Source organism: Neolamprologus brichardi, chromosome 6 (genome assembly GCF_056152115.1).
Source record: "Neolamprologus brichardi isolate AB-2024 chromosome 6, ASM5615211v1, whole genome shotgun sequence".
In the NCBI taxonomy this organism is placed as follows: Eukaryota; Metazoa; Chordata; class Actinopteri; order Cichliformes; family Cichlidae; genus Neolamprologus; species Neolamprologus brichardi.
In genome coordinates this window covers 12,144,378-12,164,520 of record NC_142109.1, presented here as the reverse complement: position 1 = coordinate 12,164,520, position 20,143 = coordinate 12,144,378, and the positions used below count along the sequence as shown (strand labels likewise).

Sequence of the window (20,143 nt, the reverse complement as noted above, 5' to 3'; positions counted from 1 at the left end):
ATGATAATGCTGTGTGATTCTTTTATTTGATGAATTGTGTTGTGTCGCATTTGAAAGTAAAGACATGGGTGGGAGAACTGATTGCTTTGAATGATCATTGCTTTCTGTTTGGCAGGAATTGAAAAGGAGGAAGAGGCTTGTGGTTACAGTCATGTTGTGAGTGTTTAAGGCTGACGATACTTCAGCAAGACGGTGAGTGTGTTTGCTACAGAAAGATAATGCTAAGATGTTAAAAAGAAAAACAGACGAGGAAATGGAAGAAGTTTGTAGAGAAGGATAAACAAAGCTGTGTGTGAGCTCTGCGTGCGGGGATATAATGAGCTGACCTTGGAGTGCGTGATGGACAGGGTGTCCACCCAGACTCGCCAGCCGCCCCACTCATACTTGATGGCGTGGTAGAGCAGGATGCGGAAGATGGCGTACACCATCTCTGTGATTTTCTGCTCCTCGTTGTTTTGCGGGTTGATGAAGCACAGAGAGAGCATCCACTCCTGCCACACCGAGCACTGCAGCAGGCTCCTGAAAACAAACGGCAGCAAATGAGGAGGTGGCAAATCCCACGGGCGCCTAAACGCAGCGTGCACTGACGTGTGATGTACTTCTCTATCCTTTGAATCGGTCCGATTCTTACCTGCGGTTCTCTCGGCTGTTATTGAACAGTTTGATCATGTCTGACAGAAAGACCCTGCGCACCTCCATGCTCTCTTGAGAGGGGGGAGAGTTCTTCAGCAGAGCAGCTATTACCTTCAGAATCTCTGGAAGAGGAAAAAAAACAGACTGTTTACAGTCTGAGATAAAAATGCTTTATGGAGTTTAAAAAAAAAAAAAAAGCACCAGTGCTGGAAAATATCAAAAATACTGCGTCTGCTTTGTGCATTTTGTAATGTAATACATAACAGCCAAGCAGTATTTTCAAGGCTTATAAAATAACATTTGAATTTGGAAACACCCAGCATCGTGTTTGGATATACAAAAAAGATTGGTCGCAGGAGGGGAAACCGAGCAAATCAACAGCTATATCATACATTGGTTTCAGCATGTGCAAATCATTGTGTCACAAACTATCTGAACTTGCAGCTGTGCACACCTGAAAATCTGCGCCCGTGGTAAGAAAAACAGAACAGAGGAGAATAAAAAGCCCAGAGCCATTGATCTTTATCATACTGTAATGGCTTTGGTATTGTTTCAAATGAGAGCGCCAGAGTCACAGGCCCTTCTGAAATGCTTGGCTTCGGTTAAACCAAAGAGACTGACTGTTTAGATGAATTATCTAGACAATGTCAGTGTCCATTTGCTCTGAGTAGAGAGACGGTAGGGCTTGGATTTCACTCGTCTCTTCAGACCTTGGCGCTAACCGATGCCCCCTTGCCCCGGCAGACAGTTGTGTTGTTTCTACGCCTTAGTCACTCAAATTATGAGTCGCTGAACCTTTACCGCCAGAAAATTACCCCAGCATGTACCGGGAATGAGGATGGAGGGATGGCGTGTTCCTTTCTTTCTTTTTTTCCCTTCTTTTTTCCATTTGCTCTTGGTTCTTTTCCCTCGAGTTAATTTGAGGGAAACGGTACTTCCTCGGTTTGTTTGATTGGCTCTGACGTTACTAAAGACTGCAATCAGGGGGCCATTTTGGGAGTTTGTCACAGATTAAATCAAGAGAATACACGGCAAAGGAGAAACAGACCACCAGTCTATGTTCCATACAATATGCTCGCAAACCCATACAAGGTTCCTATGATATATACCGCCTGTCCGGGATGGTTGGGCAGGAGAGATTTTAACGCAATAAAGGCCTGGGATAATCAATGTGTGACTACACAAAGACCTTGTCAGATTAAGTCTGGCTGGATGTAAACCGTGCTTGTGTTTGGATTTCAGACTGATTAAAGCTTTTCTTTTTTTTTAGCTGCATGTGCATCTATGAAAGCACCAGTATAAAAGAGAGTGGGATGTTTTCTTTTCTTGTTTGAAATGAACACTTAAGATTTCAACAGAGGGAAAGATTTGGTGAGTTGACGTAAAATTCGAGGTAAGTAACAGCCTAAAAAAAAAATAATAGCAAAAGTGACCAAAGCCACCATCCTGGGCTGTGTTTATCCCACCTATAATTAAATATAGAAATGTGAAGCAAACAGATAATGGCCAAGTAATAATAGTTATCAGCTATGCAAATATTTTTCATTTGAACATTCATTGAAAATAGCAAAAATTATATAAAAATTAATTATTGTACAATTAAAGACACAACAAGAAAAATTTAATTTAAGAAAAAAAAACCCATTAAAAATCTAAACTCACCATTAATTAAACCTAAATGCATTAAAAACACAATTATAAACTGAATAAATTATTATCGTGTCACTACATTTATCTTTCCTTTATATGTAAAATAATCCCCGTGAAAAACAACGCCGAGGCTCAATAAAACCAGCAGACGAGTGTATATTTGTCACACAAAGTGTTTGCACCATCCTCGTGTAAGGTTTACATCTGAGGTTCAGGAGTCTGAAAATACGCTCCGGCTGCAAAATTTATGTCGTTCATTTGTTTGACGGTATATAGCGATCGCACGGTTCCACGGGGAATATCCTCCTGCGGCACAGAGCCGTAGGTATGTAGAGGGTATGCTGCGGCAGATGATTTAGGGGAGCGGTGCGGCGCGGAGGAGGCACTTACGTGGGTTGAGAATCTTCACAGTGGAGTCGGGGTCCGGATGCTGTTTATGGATCACTTGAGTGCAGATCTGCTCTGTAAGAATCTATCGGGGGATTCAAGTCATAAATGTCCACATAAGTCTTAAGGATAACAGAGAAACAAAGCACAGGGATATCTGCATGCTTCTAAATTATTTCACAAATCAAATTTCTGTTGGTGGTCAACCTAATGTGTTATTGCATTTTCATGTACAAACAACTGAGACAGATTAGAGAATAAGGCACAAATTTAGCATATTGGGGGGGGAAAAAATCGGTCATGTGGCTGAACACAGAGGTTATTAGTGTGTGTTTTGTTAATAGAAAGCTTTCACTCTGCAAGCACGAGCCTCGAGGGCGAATGGGCAGCATACAGACCTCAAAAAGCACATTGTACATTGTCATGGTGAAGTGGCTGGAGTGAAGCATCAGGCGTTCGGTGAGCAGGGAGAACAGGCCATGACTTAGCATGACCTCTGCTTTCCTCCTGATCGAAATGATAAAAAGGTCAAAGGTCGGTCAGCAGTCGTCAGTATTTGCTTAAACAATTGTTATTTTAGAAAACATGATAAACCAAACCTATATCAGTCTGTAGAAACACAGAACCAGAATCTCAATTTTAAAATCAATATTAAAATCAATGGTGAACAAAACTCTTTACACTATAAGGAATAAGCAAATCTGGAGTGTGTGATAGCTCAAATGTTAATAAAAAATAAAAAACGGAGGCGTGTTAAGTTAAAAAAATCTTTACATGCCTCTGTTTGAAATCTGCAGCGGTACAAATCAGCTGTGCTCTTGCTAACATTTGACAAGGAGGAAATGAAAAAGAGAATCCCCGCTGACGAAGCCTGGGTTTTTGCTTTCTTTGTTGCTTTCATCTCTAATCATTCATCAGCCCCACTTTTACTTTTGTATCATAGCCTCGAAAACTGAACTACTTGCAGATGTGCACATGTGGATTTCAAGGCTTAAAACTGCTGCAAAGACGATGGTTAGAGTTGTTTCTTTAACTCCTATATCAATACAAGCTGCACAGTATCAATGGTGATTATTAGCCAAAACATTAGAATTTCATTAAGTAAATTTATATTAAGTATCATCAAAATGGCAATACTGACATGCTAAATTCTTATTTTACTAAGTTATTTTAGTGTGTTCTGTCAGCATGTGGGCTAATACAAATTAAATGTTAACAAGAATCCTTTTAAAAATGGGTTTTAGCTATAATACAGTTAAAATCAGGATAATTAGAAAATGCACTGAATTTTTAGAATATAAAGAACTCCAACAAAACTGTTAAGAAAATATCCAGTAAGCATCTAAATAAAACTCTTAAATTAACAAGGTTAAGGACTTTTTCCCTCTTATTTGCAAAAATTTTGAAGAGCCCTTTTCCCCCCCTTTTTATTTTACAGTGCAGTGCAGAGGAAAACGACACGTGGTTAGAGACAGAAGATCCAGCTTGTATGCAGTGATAGTGCAGAGTCTACTCTATTAAAAAAAAATCTACCAGTGTTGGCTTTCTGTTGTTTTGTCACTTAGTAAAAGTAAACGGTAAAGTAAAAATGTATTCTTTTTTGAAATGTATGCTTCTTGTATGAACAAAGACTTCTAATAAAGTACTTACTTTGGTGACAAGTGTTTCAGAAAGTAGCCCAAAACTTTGAGTGCTTGGACTCTTATTCCCTCATTTTTGGCGGCCAAAAGCTTATAAATCACACTGTGGGACGAAAAACAGTTAACAGTTAAGCGTTAACAAAAAGAAACGAATACATGCATATTAAATTCTGATATCTTATGTATTCTTAAGCACAGGGCTGAAACTAAGAAATTCAACTGGAACCATTCACACCGTTTGTAAAGGAGCTCATGAATATGGATATAAAAGTCGATCTTTACCGAATCCCATTCCGCTGGTCAAAGGCCTGAATCATGGATCCAGGATGCTCAGACATGAGAGCGACCAGCAGCTGCAGCACATCCATGAGATTGTCGTCCTGAGGAACATAAAGGAAGGAGACTGAAGCTATTGTAGTATTAAAAAAGGACAGTGGGAAACGAGCCAGCTTTATCAATGATGTCTAAATTATGAGGGGCTTACAGTGAACTGTGTATTTAAATCTAAGCTAAAAGCAAATATATGTCTAGTCACTAATTGATATTTATATTTCTGCCTTGTACAGCAGTGGCAGTAGCAGCAATAATACATGGAATACATCACAAGCGTCTGAACTAAAGAATTACAACATACAGGCTGTGCAATGTATGGCTGCTGCATGATGGTGGCTTTTCCAGACAGTGCTGTAAACACCATTTAGGTTCACTGCGTTACTGACTGATCTGAATGATTCATTTGCTATGCATCACTTCACTGTAAACAACCCCACTTCTGTCAGGACCTCAAACTGGCAGACTTGGAAGAATAACAAGAACCAGTAATGCAGCGTTTAGAAACAGGAAGTGTTTGCTCATGCTCTCCACATCACATGGTGAGCCAAACTAAATGCAGTGTGCGGTACTGTGTTGCCATCTGGTGGTGAGGTCTCTCTCTCTGCCGGTCTATGCCTACCTCATGCATGGTTAGGAGGTAGCTGAGGATACTCTGTAGCTCATCTTCCTTCACTCCATGATCCTAAAATGCAAAATGCGCAGATTGTTTTAACAGCGCAAGACTGGAAAAAGAGGTGACTAAGAAACAACATTTTTAACCCCGTAAACCCTAAAAATGCAAAGCACAGATTATAATGATGAAACTTTTAATGATATCGAAATCCCACATACTGTAATAAAATATATAGGCAAGTGTAATGTATGCATTACAATATAATGAAAAAAAAGTCAGATATAGCAAATATAATACATTTATTTACCAACAGACAGATCAAAGGTTAAAGGTTTTAATCCTCCTAAGGACAAGAGAAGTGCATGCTGAGTTACAACACATGCCTGAGGAAGAGGCATGAGCTTACCTTCATTATGAGCTGCTTGACAAACAGCAGCAGAAAAGCTCGCAAAGAGAGTATCTCCTTCTGATTTGGCCTTGGACCTTCTGAAAACCCAAAGAGTTCAATGGCTGTTTAGCGTGGTTAACAAAAGAAAGGCACGAAACTACAAGATTATCCATTATATTTTGTAAAAGTTCTATATCACTTGAAAGGACTTGCATACAATGTGAGTGTGCTTGTATGTGTGAATATGTGTTTTTGTGCACATGTGCATGTGAAAGTTTAATCAGGGGTGTGATTATGTCGTAATTGCTGCATATTTTTGCATTTTGTGTGTAGGCTCACCTAGGCCTTTGGGTACGATTCCACTGCGGTCCTGAGGGTTGACAACCCAGTAGTAGAATTTTAGTGTATGCATGATTTGAAGCACAGTGCCCACCCTGCGAACAGCGTTGTAAATGGTCACTGTGCTGATGAACTCTGTTGCCAGGTAGGTGTAGAGTGTCAACTGCACCTGCACAGGTTATAAAAGCAAATGAAATGTAAATGTGCATGCACTCAGGGTCGAGTCCTGTTTTACTGTGTCCTTGCTTTTTGTTCCTTTGAGAGGCAGCTGGATGCTTGGAAAACTCCTAAGGGTTTAACTGAGTCATTCTCGTTTTAATGGCAGTTACAGGTGGAGGGATAACCTTGAACTAGGGCAAAAGCACAGAGGGGCAAATCTGTGTGCAGTACAAATTCATTTCTACATCTTTTTAAACGTAACCAAAAAATAATGTAGCCCTGTGTGTTACCTTGGCAGGGGCATGGATCCAGATGGCAGGGTTGAACAGAATGTGGTCACACAGCTGCTTGAGCAGCAAGATCCCATTCTGCAAGTTGCTAAGGTATCTGGAAAAGGCCAGTACAATGTCCAGGACGGGCCTCGTCACATGCACCTTGGAAGACTGGCGCAGAGAGAGAGACAAGAAGGCACAAAGTGACACAAATGGAGGTGAGGGAGGGAAAAAAATTCATAGGAAGTACAACAGTAAAGAGGCGGCAAAGTGATGAAGGGAAATAGTCTGCCTAACAGACTCATAAGAGTGACTTCCAAGCAAAGTCAAAGGAAGAATATAGTAAGTGTTAATGTGTGCCTGTGTTAGTGTATTTGCAATGGAGATGAATTAATATTAGGGTTACAGCTGTGCTGGGATCATTACCAGGACAGGAAAACTGTCTTCTTGTCAGTTAAGCCAGTTTACTCACCTTTTCCAAAGTATAGCCAATGACGAGGAAGCCTTTGCAGGCCAAGACCTGCTCTTGCATAGCCACTGAGTTCTTCAAGAGCTCCATCACAAAGGACAGCAAAGTGCAGCTAAGAGCCACAGACAGAAAGACAAACAGTGACAAAGAGAAGGACAGACTATAAGTCAGACAGTGACAGTGTATGTAAGCTGCTGACAAAGCCCCGACTGTCAAGTACACATCATACAGGAAATGTGATTGAATGAGGTTGTGTGTCTCCTTTGTGCTGGGGTAACAGTTTCAACCTAGCATCACCTTGAGGACTGCAAAAACATCCACAATGCAATTTAGAAGTAATAAACAAAGCAACGCATGTATTAAACTAAACATTTAGTAAGGATAAAATAATCTGAGAGTAAACCTTTAATTTAACAAGCAGCGTACACTATTTAGACCATTCAATTCTAGAGTCGTTAAGAAATAATAGTACAATATTGATTCACTGTTACTCTGCACGCTTCATAGCCCTTGAAGTAACAGCCCTAATAAAAACACCATATGTGTTACAACCAGAGTGGTCTTAATGACAAATGAACAAAAGCCTCCTGATTATTCACTGCTCGGCTTACTACTGTAGTGCACGTAAGTGGAGTTACCAGACAGAGGTGTCCAGCTCGTTGCTGGAAGGCTGGCAGTAATCCAGCTGTGCAAACAGTGGGAAGAGGACCTGCACACCACCGATAGAGTGTATGCCGCTCTGGACTGAGTGAGTCACCACAGCTTTCACATCCTACAGAAACACACACACATATAGCCACGTTACACATGTAATCAGCATCGCACAGGGTCACACAGATGTTCATTTCTTCTGATAATTACAGGGATATGTAACTACTTTGGGGGTTTTATTGCCACAGCATAACATAAGAGCCCTCATTTGAATCTTTGGCTGTTGCTGCCTGCTTACCTCCTAACCTCAAACCATAGTTTTGATATTTCCTCTTATTTACTGTAATGTTTTATAATATTTTCCCCCAAATTTATATGGATGTTGCTCAGTGTTTGAGAGGGTAGACACAACTAATGGATGAGAAAAACAAACCGAAAAAAAGTGAGAATTTTCCCCCCTTCTTCTATAGGATTGGAATTTTTGAGCATGGAATAGCAAAGCTGCAAATATAGGTCACACATTCATTCATATTTCACACCGAGTGTATTTGTGTGGTGGAGGGAGCATATGTTTATGTGGCGGCAAAGGCCTCCCCCACAGAGGAAACAAAGTACTTTCTTTGATGAGAGGGCATGAGAGAAAAACTCAATTAGCGCTCGAGAGGAGAAAACTCAACATGATTGAAGAAACAGTTTTACACGTGTGGTGCACATTTCTCTGAGCATATTTATGGGTATGTGTACTATGGCAGAATTTGGAAAGTGTCCATGCACTAACACCATATACAGCTACAAAAGAAAAATGCACAACTACTCAAATGTAGTTCCAAACTAAATCTCCCAGAGAAAGCCAATTTTATAATTAGAGCACCAGGATGGCATTTTTCAGCAGCTGCAGCAGTCTGGCTGGCTCAACACATTCGCTCCTCTGCCCTAATGAGGCTATTAAAATGAAAAGATGCCAACTGGGCCACTTTCATTACCGTGTGGGAAGAAAGACAGAGTAAAGAGTGGTACATATGGAACAGCGGGAGGGAAGGAGCAGGTGTACAGGTGCTGAATGAATTTAGGCAGTGAAACTGCTTTAATGTTGGTGCTGTATGGTGGCTTAAGGTTAAAGCAATGCTATAAATACCAACTCCAATGGGCGGATGGCTCTAATATGATAGACGCACTAAGTGTTAACTGTGAGGGTGTAATTACCTGCAGCATGAGCGCATGGGGTGAGTGGACGAAAATGGAGACATTGTCCTTCGGGGAGGACTCGAGGCAGAGCTGGGCGTCTGTGGCTCGGGGATTGTAAGTGAAGGCAATACTAGAAGACAGCTTGCCGTCATACAGTAAGGTCTTATGATGCTCAGCGAACAACAAGTCACTCTCAGCCTTGTACTTGAATGTGCCCTGAGCAAAAAGACAAAGAAAAGGGCAAAAAGTGTTTAGTAAAAAATTACATTAGACAGTCTCTGCATCGTTCTCTTAAGTGTCTTTCTGCAACCCTGTTAACCAAACAAAAAGGCCCGTTACAAATACTGAATCAATGCAATCATCTGCAAATTATACAATACTTCAAAGACAAGACATTGCATGTTTAAACAGAGAAATCTTGCTTTTGAAAGACTATATGTCTATTTTTAATTTGATCCCAGTTGTGGAGTCTTAAAAACAGACCTGTTGGAGCATGAACTAATTAGGTTCATTAGTAAAGACTGAGACAGATCCACTGCTCAAAGACTGCAAGGACAACAAGACGCACTCAGAGCACAAACATCCATGAGCAGCTCACTCACTGGTCAGCTCTTACTTTTAAGGGAGCAATACTGTAGTTTGTATTCATTCAGCTACCTTCTTTCTTCTTTTTAAAACATACTTTATGTCCATGTAGTACCTTTGACATGATATCTTAAATCTTTATACATACATGCATACTGCAACACATACCACACTGAGGATAATAGGAAGAACCATTGTTTATAAGTTTTCAGGCTTTTAGTCCATTCTCAACCAATAAATGATTTCATTGACCTTGAAGACCTCAGTGAATGTAAGCCAAACTGTAATGAATTATTAACATGACCTCACTCTACACCCCTATAAAAATTTTATCAGACTATTATTTAAATCTTTTTGAGCTATCGTGTTTACAGACAGATGCATGTAACCCCTACCAAAAACATAACCTCCCAGAGGTAACTAGCTCATCAATATAAATGAATGTTTCTTAACTTGTATACCAAAGTATTTTAGATTACAACACATTAAAGGACTTGGATAATATATTGAAATCTCTGTAAGCATCTATGATTACTGGCTATGATCCAAAAAACACCACTGCTGTTTATTTAATATGGACTTGGATGATTTTTCTAAATGTGAAATTCTTCTTGGAAACCATGGATGTTGCGCCCTGTTTTGGCCACCCAGCTTGTTATCATTATGCAGTTAAAAAGTAAGCATAGCTCCAAAAATAAGATTCCAGGTGTTGCCTCCAGTGCAGAGCTGCCACCCACTGAAAACATTTTACACATGAGGAAATGGAAAAACATGACGCAGGGATGTCATAGTATCCAAGAAAGTAAAGTAAACAACCTGCAAAGGTACTAAAATTGCCCTTCTTAATTCCCGAATGTTTAAAATGTTGACCAAAGGAGAGAAGTCATGTCAGTATATATTTTTTCCTCTCTAAGATGCTCATTATTATAACCAATCATGTTACTGAACTTTTTACAATTAGTAGCAAAAATGTTCCTCTAGAGTTGCACATGTCCAAACTTTGAGATTTTTCAAAAAAATAGTAAGACGTGTCAGTTTAAACATTTGATATTCTTTTCTATGTTCTGCTGTAAATAAAATACAGTTTCATGCTTTCCAACCTGGTAGCCCGGACCCAGCTGATAGATAGCAAGGATCTGAGCAGCGCTGAGAGCTTCTCCAAACAGGTACACTGCCCCCATCTGTCCGCAGAACACACGGTTGATATCTGCCGTCTCAGACGATCCCAGGAAACACTTGTCAAATGTCTGCAAAGGGAGGAAGCAGGAAGGGAGGAAGGAATTACGAGAGCACCAAAAGGAAAAAACAAAAATAGACAAAAGAAGAAAAAAAAGAGGTATGACGCGAGGAAGGAAATAAGGGGTGACGACAGATGGGGGTGGGTAAACAAAACCAAAAAGGAAAAGAAAAAAATCAAGAGAGAACAGCAGGGAAAGACACACTGATGTTAACTCTAGCTTTAAAGCAGAAATATTAAGAATGATAAGATCACGTTTTCTTCAAGAAGCCAATTTGCTTTCTGTCACATCTACAGGATTACATTACACTGTGATGGCACAATAATTCCAAACATAATGTAATGTTACAATCTTTTATCTCAGCATGACAGAAAGCAATCCTGTGGACTGTGACAGAGTTCTGAAGTGTGAAGTGAACACAGTCTTCATTTAATCATTTCACACTGCATTTTCCATGCTTCACAGATGGATCGAAAGGAAAGCCCTCTGAAAGCAAAGACTGTGAGTGGATGTGCGTAAAATCCGGCAAGATAGTCGGGGTGTTATTTGTTTGGTTTTGAGTGACAAAACTGATATTTAAACAGAAAACCTGTTAGAGCACCTATATGTCTAACCCCCACATGCTACAATCAATGTCTAAATTTTAGGCATTTTCTACATGAAAAGCAAAACATTTCTCCCCAAATCTCACACTCCTCCTTTAATTCTCTGTGAATCTGTGCAGACATTAAATATTACAGGAGCTGTTAGTAGCACCAACTCCTGTCATGCTTTTGAGAAAAAGAGAAAAAACAAAAACTATTAAACTGTTGCTACTTACGTCACTGGTGTTGACAAACCAGGCAATGTCTCCAAAGGAAGCCAGTTCACCGTTCACAAAGCAGGCAATTTCACTGTTTTTCCAGCGGTTGTAGATATGAACTAGAGTCACCATGTACCACTGCAACAACCAGAACAAGCACACTTTCACACAATGGAAGTGCATCAATCAGACCAACACACACACACATCATGTTATCAGCAAGTCAGTACCCTGTGTCCTCTATCACTGTAATTCAGTCATGTTTCATGACTCACTGCCCTCAGCTATGATCCCACCTTCTGCTTAATGTTTGCTTCTAGTTTTACTTCAGCTTTGCAACCAGTGAAATAATAAATAGTTTATTATGTGAGAGAACAAGCATTATAACCATGTAAAAATCAACTAAAATGAGTCCTCTTGGGGTTTGGTAAAGTAAGATGACTCCTTCATGCTCCGGGGAAAAAAAACAAAAAACCCAGAAACTTTCAAATTGCTCGCAGACCGTGGTTTCTGAAACTAACAGTTTTCAATGCGTGCTTTGTGTGGAAGGAACAGAGCCCTGGATAATCCTTCTCTCCCACTGCCCTCCTTCCTCCATCTTCTAGTTTTGCTTCTCCCCAGAGTCAGGTAAGATGTGGCAGCTCATTTTTAAAGGAAGGGCTAGATTTATCGTGTGTGCACATGTGTATTTGGGTGTATGGATGTGACTGATTATGTGTGCGCTGACATATGATTTCTGTGATCTATTTACAAGGATTTGCCTTTTCATGTGTTTGAATATTTGGGTACAAAACACTGTATTTAGCTTCGTTTTTGTTCCTTTCGTACCTTCTGCGGTTTGAAGTCATACTTTACACAGTGCTGGAATCCTTTCCCCTTCGATTTTAATGAGGTCACTATCAAACAGCCGCCCACAAAGTGTGCCGAGTAACCCATGCCTTTGCTGGTACGGAAACTGAAACAAAACGAAGGGGAAATACAAACATGTAACTTTACTTTGGAAATGATGCTGCACAGTTTTATACTAACTACTGTACCTTTTAGTGGCAACGTGAATTACAGTTTTAAAAAAAAAAACATTTTCAAGGGAATTTTTAAAGCATAAAAAAACAATCATTTCTGAACCTCGCCAAGTCTTCCCATCCTTCTCAGTGTCCCAGAGAGATGGGGCCCCTTCATGTGATTTAGTGAATATCTCTCTTGTTAAAAGGGCACCAGACTGAAGGGGGGGGGTTTTATTAAGGATTCTCTCAGACAGCTCGTTGGCTGCCCGGTTTGCTTACCGTTTTCACAGCGGCTTAAGCAGACCCCTGCTGAATAAATGAGATTTTGGCAGAAATGAATGTTGGTTGAAAATAAAATGTTCAGAGGGTTTGTTTTACTTGTTCCTCAGAGATTAAATAAAGTATGAAGACATGGGGAAAAACAACCTTTGAGGCTGGAGGGAGTGGGTTTCAAAATAAATCATCTTGGTGGGAAAATTGACACGCTCACCTTTCGTGCAGTTTTCTTTGTATCTAAACTATGTCCTAAAGGCGAAGTTGGCACTCCTGCGTTCCATTTGTGCCACGTTCAAACAAAATTAACATTTAAATGGCAAAGAGCAAAGGTTCATGTTCACTCCTTAATGTTTCGAAAATTCTTGTGTACCTACCAGTACAGGTAAGGCTTGTCTTTGTCTACATTGATGTTGTTGAGTGGATCCATGCGGATCCACGTGTGGAATGTAAACCCATTCTGATATGGCCATTTTGCTATGGGGGGCAGAGCTATTGCCTGTTATGGGAAAACAAACAGAAGAAAAAACAAAAAGCATCAGACACTGATGTAGGATCCCGGCCAACTGTGGAATGAAATGAGCCTTCAAATATTAACTAACACTGTTCAGTAGTGCAGTAGCTCAGTCTGAAACCCCACAAAAACAAAACAAAAGTGAAGAACAGCTGGAAAACATTTACTCTAAATCACATTCCTGTCTTACTGTTTCATTAGCAGAGGTATGTGCACTGTACACAGCACGCTGTAGAAAAGCACAGACACGTAATAGCTGCATTTAGGTGAAAAAGAAAAAAATGAAACCACAGCTCACAAGGCGGCGTGCTGCATCTGTACATGTGTCATCATCTCAGCAGATGGTTACACACAAACAGGAAACCACACACAAACATGCAGTATGTTAAAGGTGTGAGTAGACTAATGAAGTACTGAGGAACAGATTTAAACACATCTATGTGCATTAGACATAATGAAAGGTTCATTTAGCTTCATGTTTTAATGCTCCTTTTGCCCTTTAGCCTGCGTCCATGTATTTAAAAACACTGATTATAAGGCATTTAGCTCCAAAGTTTAGTAGCGATTATCAATAAAGAACAACTGGGACATATTCAAATATGACAGAGAAAAAAAACTCCCAAGGTGATCGCATTGACGTGCCACAAAATATCTTGTGGCAGGAAGAGGGGGGGAAAAAACAGCAATGCAATTTTTCATGTATGTGGTAATGATGCAAAAAGCAATGCTTCTATAAACAATGCTTTTGTAAAGTTTCAGTGTAATAGAAACTAAAGCTGGAGAGTGCCACTCACAGCCAAAGTAGATTATAATAATTAGGCAGATAACTGACTAGATTCAGTTCATGATTTGGTTTTTCTTTTTTCAAGTCTGTTAATTTTTCTGTAGCTGTCACAATCGATAATCCTGTAACATGCACCAAGGGTGTGTTATGATGTGTCATCTTTAAAATAAAAACCTACTAAAAGATGTTAAGCAGAGACAAATAAGGCACTGTGCAGCCTGCCTTTCCATGATACCAACAGCTAAACGAGGAGGCGGAGACTTCCACTAAACTAATGTGCAGCCAAGTTACAAACGGTATTTAAATATTTCAAAGCTCACTATGCATGACCTTTGCTTCATTAATGTGTTTCATGCAAACATCAGAAAGCATGGTACTAGCATCAAACTGCATGAGATTATACTCCAACATTACTACACACTTCACAAGATTTAGCAGGAATGAATTAGCTTTGGAGCCCTGGGAGGGGCCTGATGCTTAATAGCAGATCAGAAAATATATAATATAAAAAATATAAGTAGTATGAAAAATAAAAAGCATGTGTAATGCAGTCAATAAGAGAAAAATTACACACAAGACCGAACAGTTGGCTTAATGGAAAACAGGTGAAAAAGCAAAGTACTTCATTTCATCCCAACACTAGTGTAAAATATTTCTCAATGGTGGTGGGAAAAAAGGATTTTTCACAAACTGTAGAGTGCACTCATTGTTCCTAAATTTCACTTGAACACTTCTCATGCATTATATTCCTCCTCAGAGGCTTTGCTTGTTTTTCTTTCCTCTTGTATCTGTGGTTACCTCAGTTAGGTTCATGATTTCACATCTTTAATAATTAATTTAGAGTTTCATATAAAAGCCACTGATAGTGCACACGGGCAAAACTACAAACTGTATTGTGTTTACAGTTGTGGCATTATACACTTACAGCTGCATTTTTTCCTGGAAAGCTGAAGAAGGAGTCGGGGCCGCTCCTGTGAGCCATGTACTTTAGCACTGACAAAAGCTTCACTGCGTGACGAGGCTGAGGAGAAAACACAGACACATGGGTGTTACTTAAGGCAGCTGATATACTATCAATGTTCAAACAAGCATACACACACAATTATGCACACACTGGTTTTAAACCTGCTCTTCACACATGCAGGCTCCTTCTGCTTGTTCTAAATCTAACTCAAAAACTGCAAAGACCGACATCCTGAGAGATTTCCTCATATTTTCTCAACCCTGTGCACGGCACAGTACGCATATTTAAAATACAATATATCGCTAAGAGTATTCACTCACCCATCCAAATTACTGAATTCAGGTGTTACAAACCCAGGAACTCAGCCACAAAGTAGCAGGCCACATAAAAATCACTGAGTGGGGTCAGCAGATGCTGAGGTGCAGATAATGACAACTTTTTGCAGAGTCAATCACTACTGACCTCCAAATTTCATGTGGCCTTCAGATGAGCTCAATAACAGCCTGCAGAGAGCTTAATGGAATAGGTTTCCATGGGCGAGCAGCTGAATCCAAACCTTACATCATCAAGAGCAATGCAGAGTGCCAGGTGTCGGATGCAGCAGTGTAAAGTAGGGTGCCACTGGACTCTAGAGGCGTGACAAATCAGCCTTCTCTGTCTGTCTCTGCAATCCAATGGATGAATCTGGGTTTGGTGGTTGAAAGGAGAACGGTACTTGTCTGACTATATTGTGCAAAGTGTAAAGTTCTGTGGAGGGGATTATTTTGTGAGGGTGTTCTTCAGGAGTTGGGCTCGGCCCCTTAGTTCCAGTGAAAGAAACTCTTAATGCTTCAGGATACCAAGATATTTTGGACAATTTCATACTCCCAGTTTGGGGATGACCCCTTCTGTACCAAGATGACTACGCACCAGTGCACAAAGCAAGGCCCATAAAGACATGGATGAGCGAGTTTGGTGTGGAAGAACTTGCACAGAATCCTGACCTCAACCTGATAGAATACCTTTGGGACAAAAAAAAAAAAAAGAGCTGAGACTGCAAGGCTGGTGTTCCTGCCCAAAGTAAGTGTCTGACATCACAAATGCACTTCTAAAAGAACAGTCAGAATTTCCTATAAATCCTCTTAAACCTCATGGAAAACCCTCGGAGAAGAGTTGAAGCTGTTATAGCTGCAAAGGGTGGACCGACATCATATTAAATCCTATGGATTAAGAATGTTGCCTCACTCAAGTTCATGTGCACATGAGACGAGTGAATACTTTTGGCAATATAGTCTGTGTTGTATAAATACAAATATGACTGAGTGTTTTTACAAAAGGAAAAGAAAAGAAAGTCATGTTTTAATAGCACAACACAAGCTCCCATGGTCTATCCGGCTCCAGATATTCATAAAGGGAAAAAATGGAGCAGTAGCAAAAGCTGCTTGACAGGGGGAAGTGTGAGGTGAAATTTACAGGCATAAAATCAACTTGGCCCATTTCCTTCACTTGATTAGTGTCAGTGATCAATGGGTTACTCTTCTTCTCTTCCTCGCTTCATCTGTCATCCTTTCTGTGCTACTGATTCTCCCTGGATGAAGCAACTTATCTTCTGTACATGTATCATAAATCTTAATTTCATTGTGGGTATACCTGTGTGCAGCTGCTCAGACAGGATTTATTGTAGAAAATCTTCTCCAACTGTGTAAATACTAAATAATAAGTGTGTTGGCTCGCACGGTCACGATGTGAAAAAAAGCAACCTAAATTTGGACTGTGTGTGTACTCTCAAGAAGCAGCTAATATCAATAATCTAGAGGTGCAAAGACCAGTGAACAGGAGTCATCTGGTTTCACGTGATCTATATTTTCTGTGTGATGAGGGCATTGCCTGTGGGATGGCAGCAGTTTAGGTGTTGCTAGAACATTGCTCATGCGGGCCCCAGACAACCAAGACAGATAACCGTGGCGAGCTTCTGACTCACCCACTGGCCTCGCTCCCCTTGCAACTTGCTGAAGAAAAGCTTCAGCTCTTTAACTGTGATGCTGTAGCTGGCAAGTACACCCAGCATGTCCACCAGCAGGTCTGCAAGGACACACGTACACAAAGAGGACAGAAAAACACAGGCGTTAAACATGGCGGGTTAAAAACAGGCTGACAAGATATAATACAACCTTATTTCCAAAACAGTTCAGCAAACGTGTAAAATGTAATAAATAAATAAATAAATGCAGTGATTTCCAAGTCTCACACTCACATGTTATTCGCAATAGGACATAGAAACCTTATCAAGTGTTTGGACTGAGATGTTGAACTAAATCCTATATCAGACAAGAATAAGGGATTCCTCTTCCAAATGTCCTGCAGCTAGAGTCCTCAGTTCCCACACGTTTACAAACTACTGTTAAAAGAAAAGAGGATGCTACACAGTGGTAAACATGACCTTGTTCCAACTTTTTTGAGACATGTTGCTGCCATCAAATCCAAAATTACCTCATTTTTGTCTTAACATGATACATTTTCTGAGTTTAAACAATCCATGTTCTCTTCTAAATAAAATATGGTTTTCTTAGATTTGAGGTTCATTGCATTCTGTTTTACTGTACATTTTACACAGCATCCTAGCTGTTTTGGAAGTATTATAGTAATACTACCAAATTCTTACTGTATTATTAGCATTACAGTAAGAATTACAGTGTAGCGAACGCTTCGAGCAGCTAAGTAACTAAAAATGGAGACCTAAAATAGACAGGATGCTCCGGGAGAGTCCCAGCTTCTGTGCAGTCTCTTATTAGTCATTATTAATAATGAGCCTAGTGTCAGAAAAGACTAGTGTGCATTGTATGGAAGTTAACGTTTAATATGATTCACTTCTTCCAGCATAAAGATGAACGGCTGTAACATCTGGAAGGACGTTTTCTACATAATATTAAAGTTTTGCTGTTCAATTCTGTACTACATGGTTTCATTTTGGTTTTTAGTAAAGGGGATTGCAGATCTCTTTAACTTAACTAATACTGCATTCACACTAAAGTAAATGTTATTATAATCATTACTTTTAGCTGCCTAGTTACTACTGGGCTATATCACCCTTGCTTGACTGCATACATGCTCCAGGCCAGAGCTGTTCTAGCTGGCAAAAGTTCACTGAACCATACACTGCAGGACTAGTTCATACTAATTTCCAGATGAGCATCAGACAAATTAGACTTAGACTTAAGGAGGCTGTGCAGGACAACTGAATCCTCACTCAGCATAATATGCCAGTGTATGCAACACAGGAGGATGAAATTATGATATTTTGGACAAAAAACTGTAAAGATCAATTCACATGTGGAGTTGGAATTTATCATTTAGCCAGCTCTCCTTCCTTACAGAGGTCAAAGTAAAGGCTTAGCAACAAAACATCTCTTCTCCAGATAGGGAAGAGTCATTGTTTTGTTAAGCAAACATCTGCAGCCTTTGCAGCTGAACAGCACGCTGCAACTGCTACACAAGCCAATTGCCTTTAACCTTTAAAAGCTCATGGAAAGACAAAGACTTGTTTCAATGAAGGACTGTTTTCAGCACCTGCGATCATGCTGTCAATGGTGGATATACGCTGGAGCACAAGCTGAATGAGCCCCACTTCAGTGCACGCCTGCAGGTTGCGGACACTCTTCTTGAGGATGGCGGTGAAGATGCTCCAGATCTCAGCCTGACAGTTGGGCTCACACTTGTCCAACAGCTCGACCATGCACACAATGCTCTCCGGTTCCTGGATGATGAAGTTCATCTCCAGGTCAAACTGGCCGCCGACCAGCTGGAAGAGAGAGAGAAAAACAAGTGAGGGTGGATGAGGAGGAGTGTTCCTTCCTTTTCTTTCATAAGCAGACAACAGAAAAATTCCTAAGTGTGGGTCCACACTCCTAAACAGATCATTAGTCAGGCATTAGATATGACGCCAGAGGATTAAAGGTCAACAGAGAATCTCTGTAAGTCTGTGGTGTCTACAGCTAACCTTCTGACTCTGCAATTATTCAAGAGTAAAAACTATTGACCTAGTAATAGTTTGTTAATGAACTTTGGTTCTGTAAATGCCAAAATGCTAAGAGCATTGTGGTGTGCGTCTGTGCATCATAGTGATACTGCATCAATACACACACACACACACACACACACACACACACATCTGGGATCTCTGTGTGTGGGAATACTACGAACAGGAGGCTCACCTCGTGCACTACCATCCTGAGCTAATGTTAGGTGGACTAACTTACTTTAAATCAACTCAACCCAAAAAACTATTCAACACTGGACACAGTTGGCTTGATAACACTACCTACTAATTCAGAGCAAACTAAGGGCTCAGACACATGAGTAAAAATAGGATTTATGTATGTAGACAGCAACAGATATGTGATTTTTGATGATTTATTAGAAACAGATTGCATAGGATTGCCAACTTGACCCCATTCAATCGCAGACTAATAACAGAGTACTCTGTATCACGGCAACATTTATGGCAGGTTTTAGTCTCAGTTTTGGCATCATGGATCATCTCATTTTGCAGCACAAAAAACATAAAAACCAACTTGGACAAAAGCTCATTTTAAAGGGTTTAAAAATGTCAGAAATAGTTGCGTTTAACTTTGCAAACTGCAAATTATGTCCCTTTGAGTGAAAAGCATGTTTAGAGGTCTTCTATTCCTGTAGGAGGTCCTGAAATACTAACAGCATCCGACATAGCCTGGCAGACAAACTTGGGCTGAGATTAATTTCCCGTTCTGATCAAGTTCAAGAGAAACAATAGCATTCGTATAAACCACATCCTGCCATATATGCACAGCTTTCTACACAACATAACACACAACCCCAAGCTCTATTCCTTTCTCCATGAAAGAAACTAATTACAGTATTAGTCAGCCTCAGCAGCGATCTCCAGCTAACGCTTATTCAGGCGGTGGTGAGGTAGATTGCTTGTCTTATTGCAAAGAAATAATGTTCTTTGTGTCCAGGGAAAAAATGTACGAGCCATAAATGTCATGATTTGTCACTCCTTAATAGTTGTGATGACATTTTTATTATTGAACCCCGCTTAATAGAAAAAGATAAAGAAAATAACAACACGGGTGTCAAATTAATAATGTGAGGAAGGCTGTCATGTTTAGAATCAAGGAGGTGTGACTAGACAAAAACAGAAAGATTGCCGTACCACCATTAGACTAGCTCAGTGTGAAAACAGTGTGATTTGGTGCAGGGATCAGAAACTGTCCCATTAAAATGAGAGAGGGGAGATTTACTC

General features: G+C 40.1%; 1 protein-coding gene across 8 annotated transcripts in view; it reads right to left on the bottom strand.

Annotated features, from left to right (window-relative positions):
• Nucleotides 1-20,143, bottom strand: part of lrba (LPS-responsive vesicle trafficking, beach and anchor containing) — a 176,075-nt gene that overhangs the window by 132,241 nt on the left and 23,691 nt on the right. For all 8 annotated transcript variants that reach the window (XM_087841692.1, XM_087841691.1, XM_087841693.1 and 5 more), the window contains exons 2-21: nt 18,430-18,661; nt 16,844-16,944; nt 14,845-14,940; nt 12,999-13,120; nt 12,173-12,299; nt 11,363-11,482; nt 10,405-10,551; nt 8,738-8,935; nt 7,522-7,655; nt 6,887-6,995; nt 6,433-6,585; nt 5,984-6,152; nt 5,663-5,742; nt 5,263-5,325; nt 4,593-4,690; nt 4,321-4,413; nt 3,069-3,177; nt 2,674-2,755; nt 632-755; nt 327-519 (exon numbers count right to left, since the gene is read on the bottom strand). In XM_087841692.1, the coding sequence (XP_087697818.1) occupies nt 327-519; nt 632-755; nt 2,674-2,755; nt 3,069-3,177; nt 4,321-4,413; nt 4,593-4,690; nt 5,263-5,325; nt 5,663-5,742; nt 5,984-6,152; nt 6,433-6,585; nt 6,887-6,995; nt 7,522-7,655; nt 8,738-8,935; nt 10,405-10,551; nt 11,363-11,482; nt 12,173-12,299; nt 12,999-13,120; nt 14,845-14,940; nt 16,844-16,944; nt 18,430-18,661 (2,550 nt within the window). The remainder of the gene's footprint in view (nt 1-326; nt 520-631; nt 756-2,673; nt 2,756-3,068; nt 3,178-4,320; nt 4,414-4,592; nt 4,691-5,262; nt 5,326-5,662; nt 5,743-5,983; nt 6,153-6,432; nt 6,586-6,886; nt 6,996-7,521; nt 7,656-8,737; nt 8,936-10,404; nt 10,552-11,362; nt 11,483-12,172; nt 12,300-12,998; nt 13,121-14,844; nt 14,941-16,843; nt 16,945-18,429; nt 18,662-20,143) is intronic.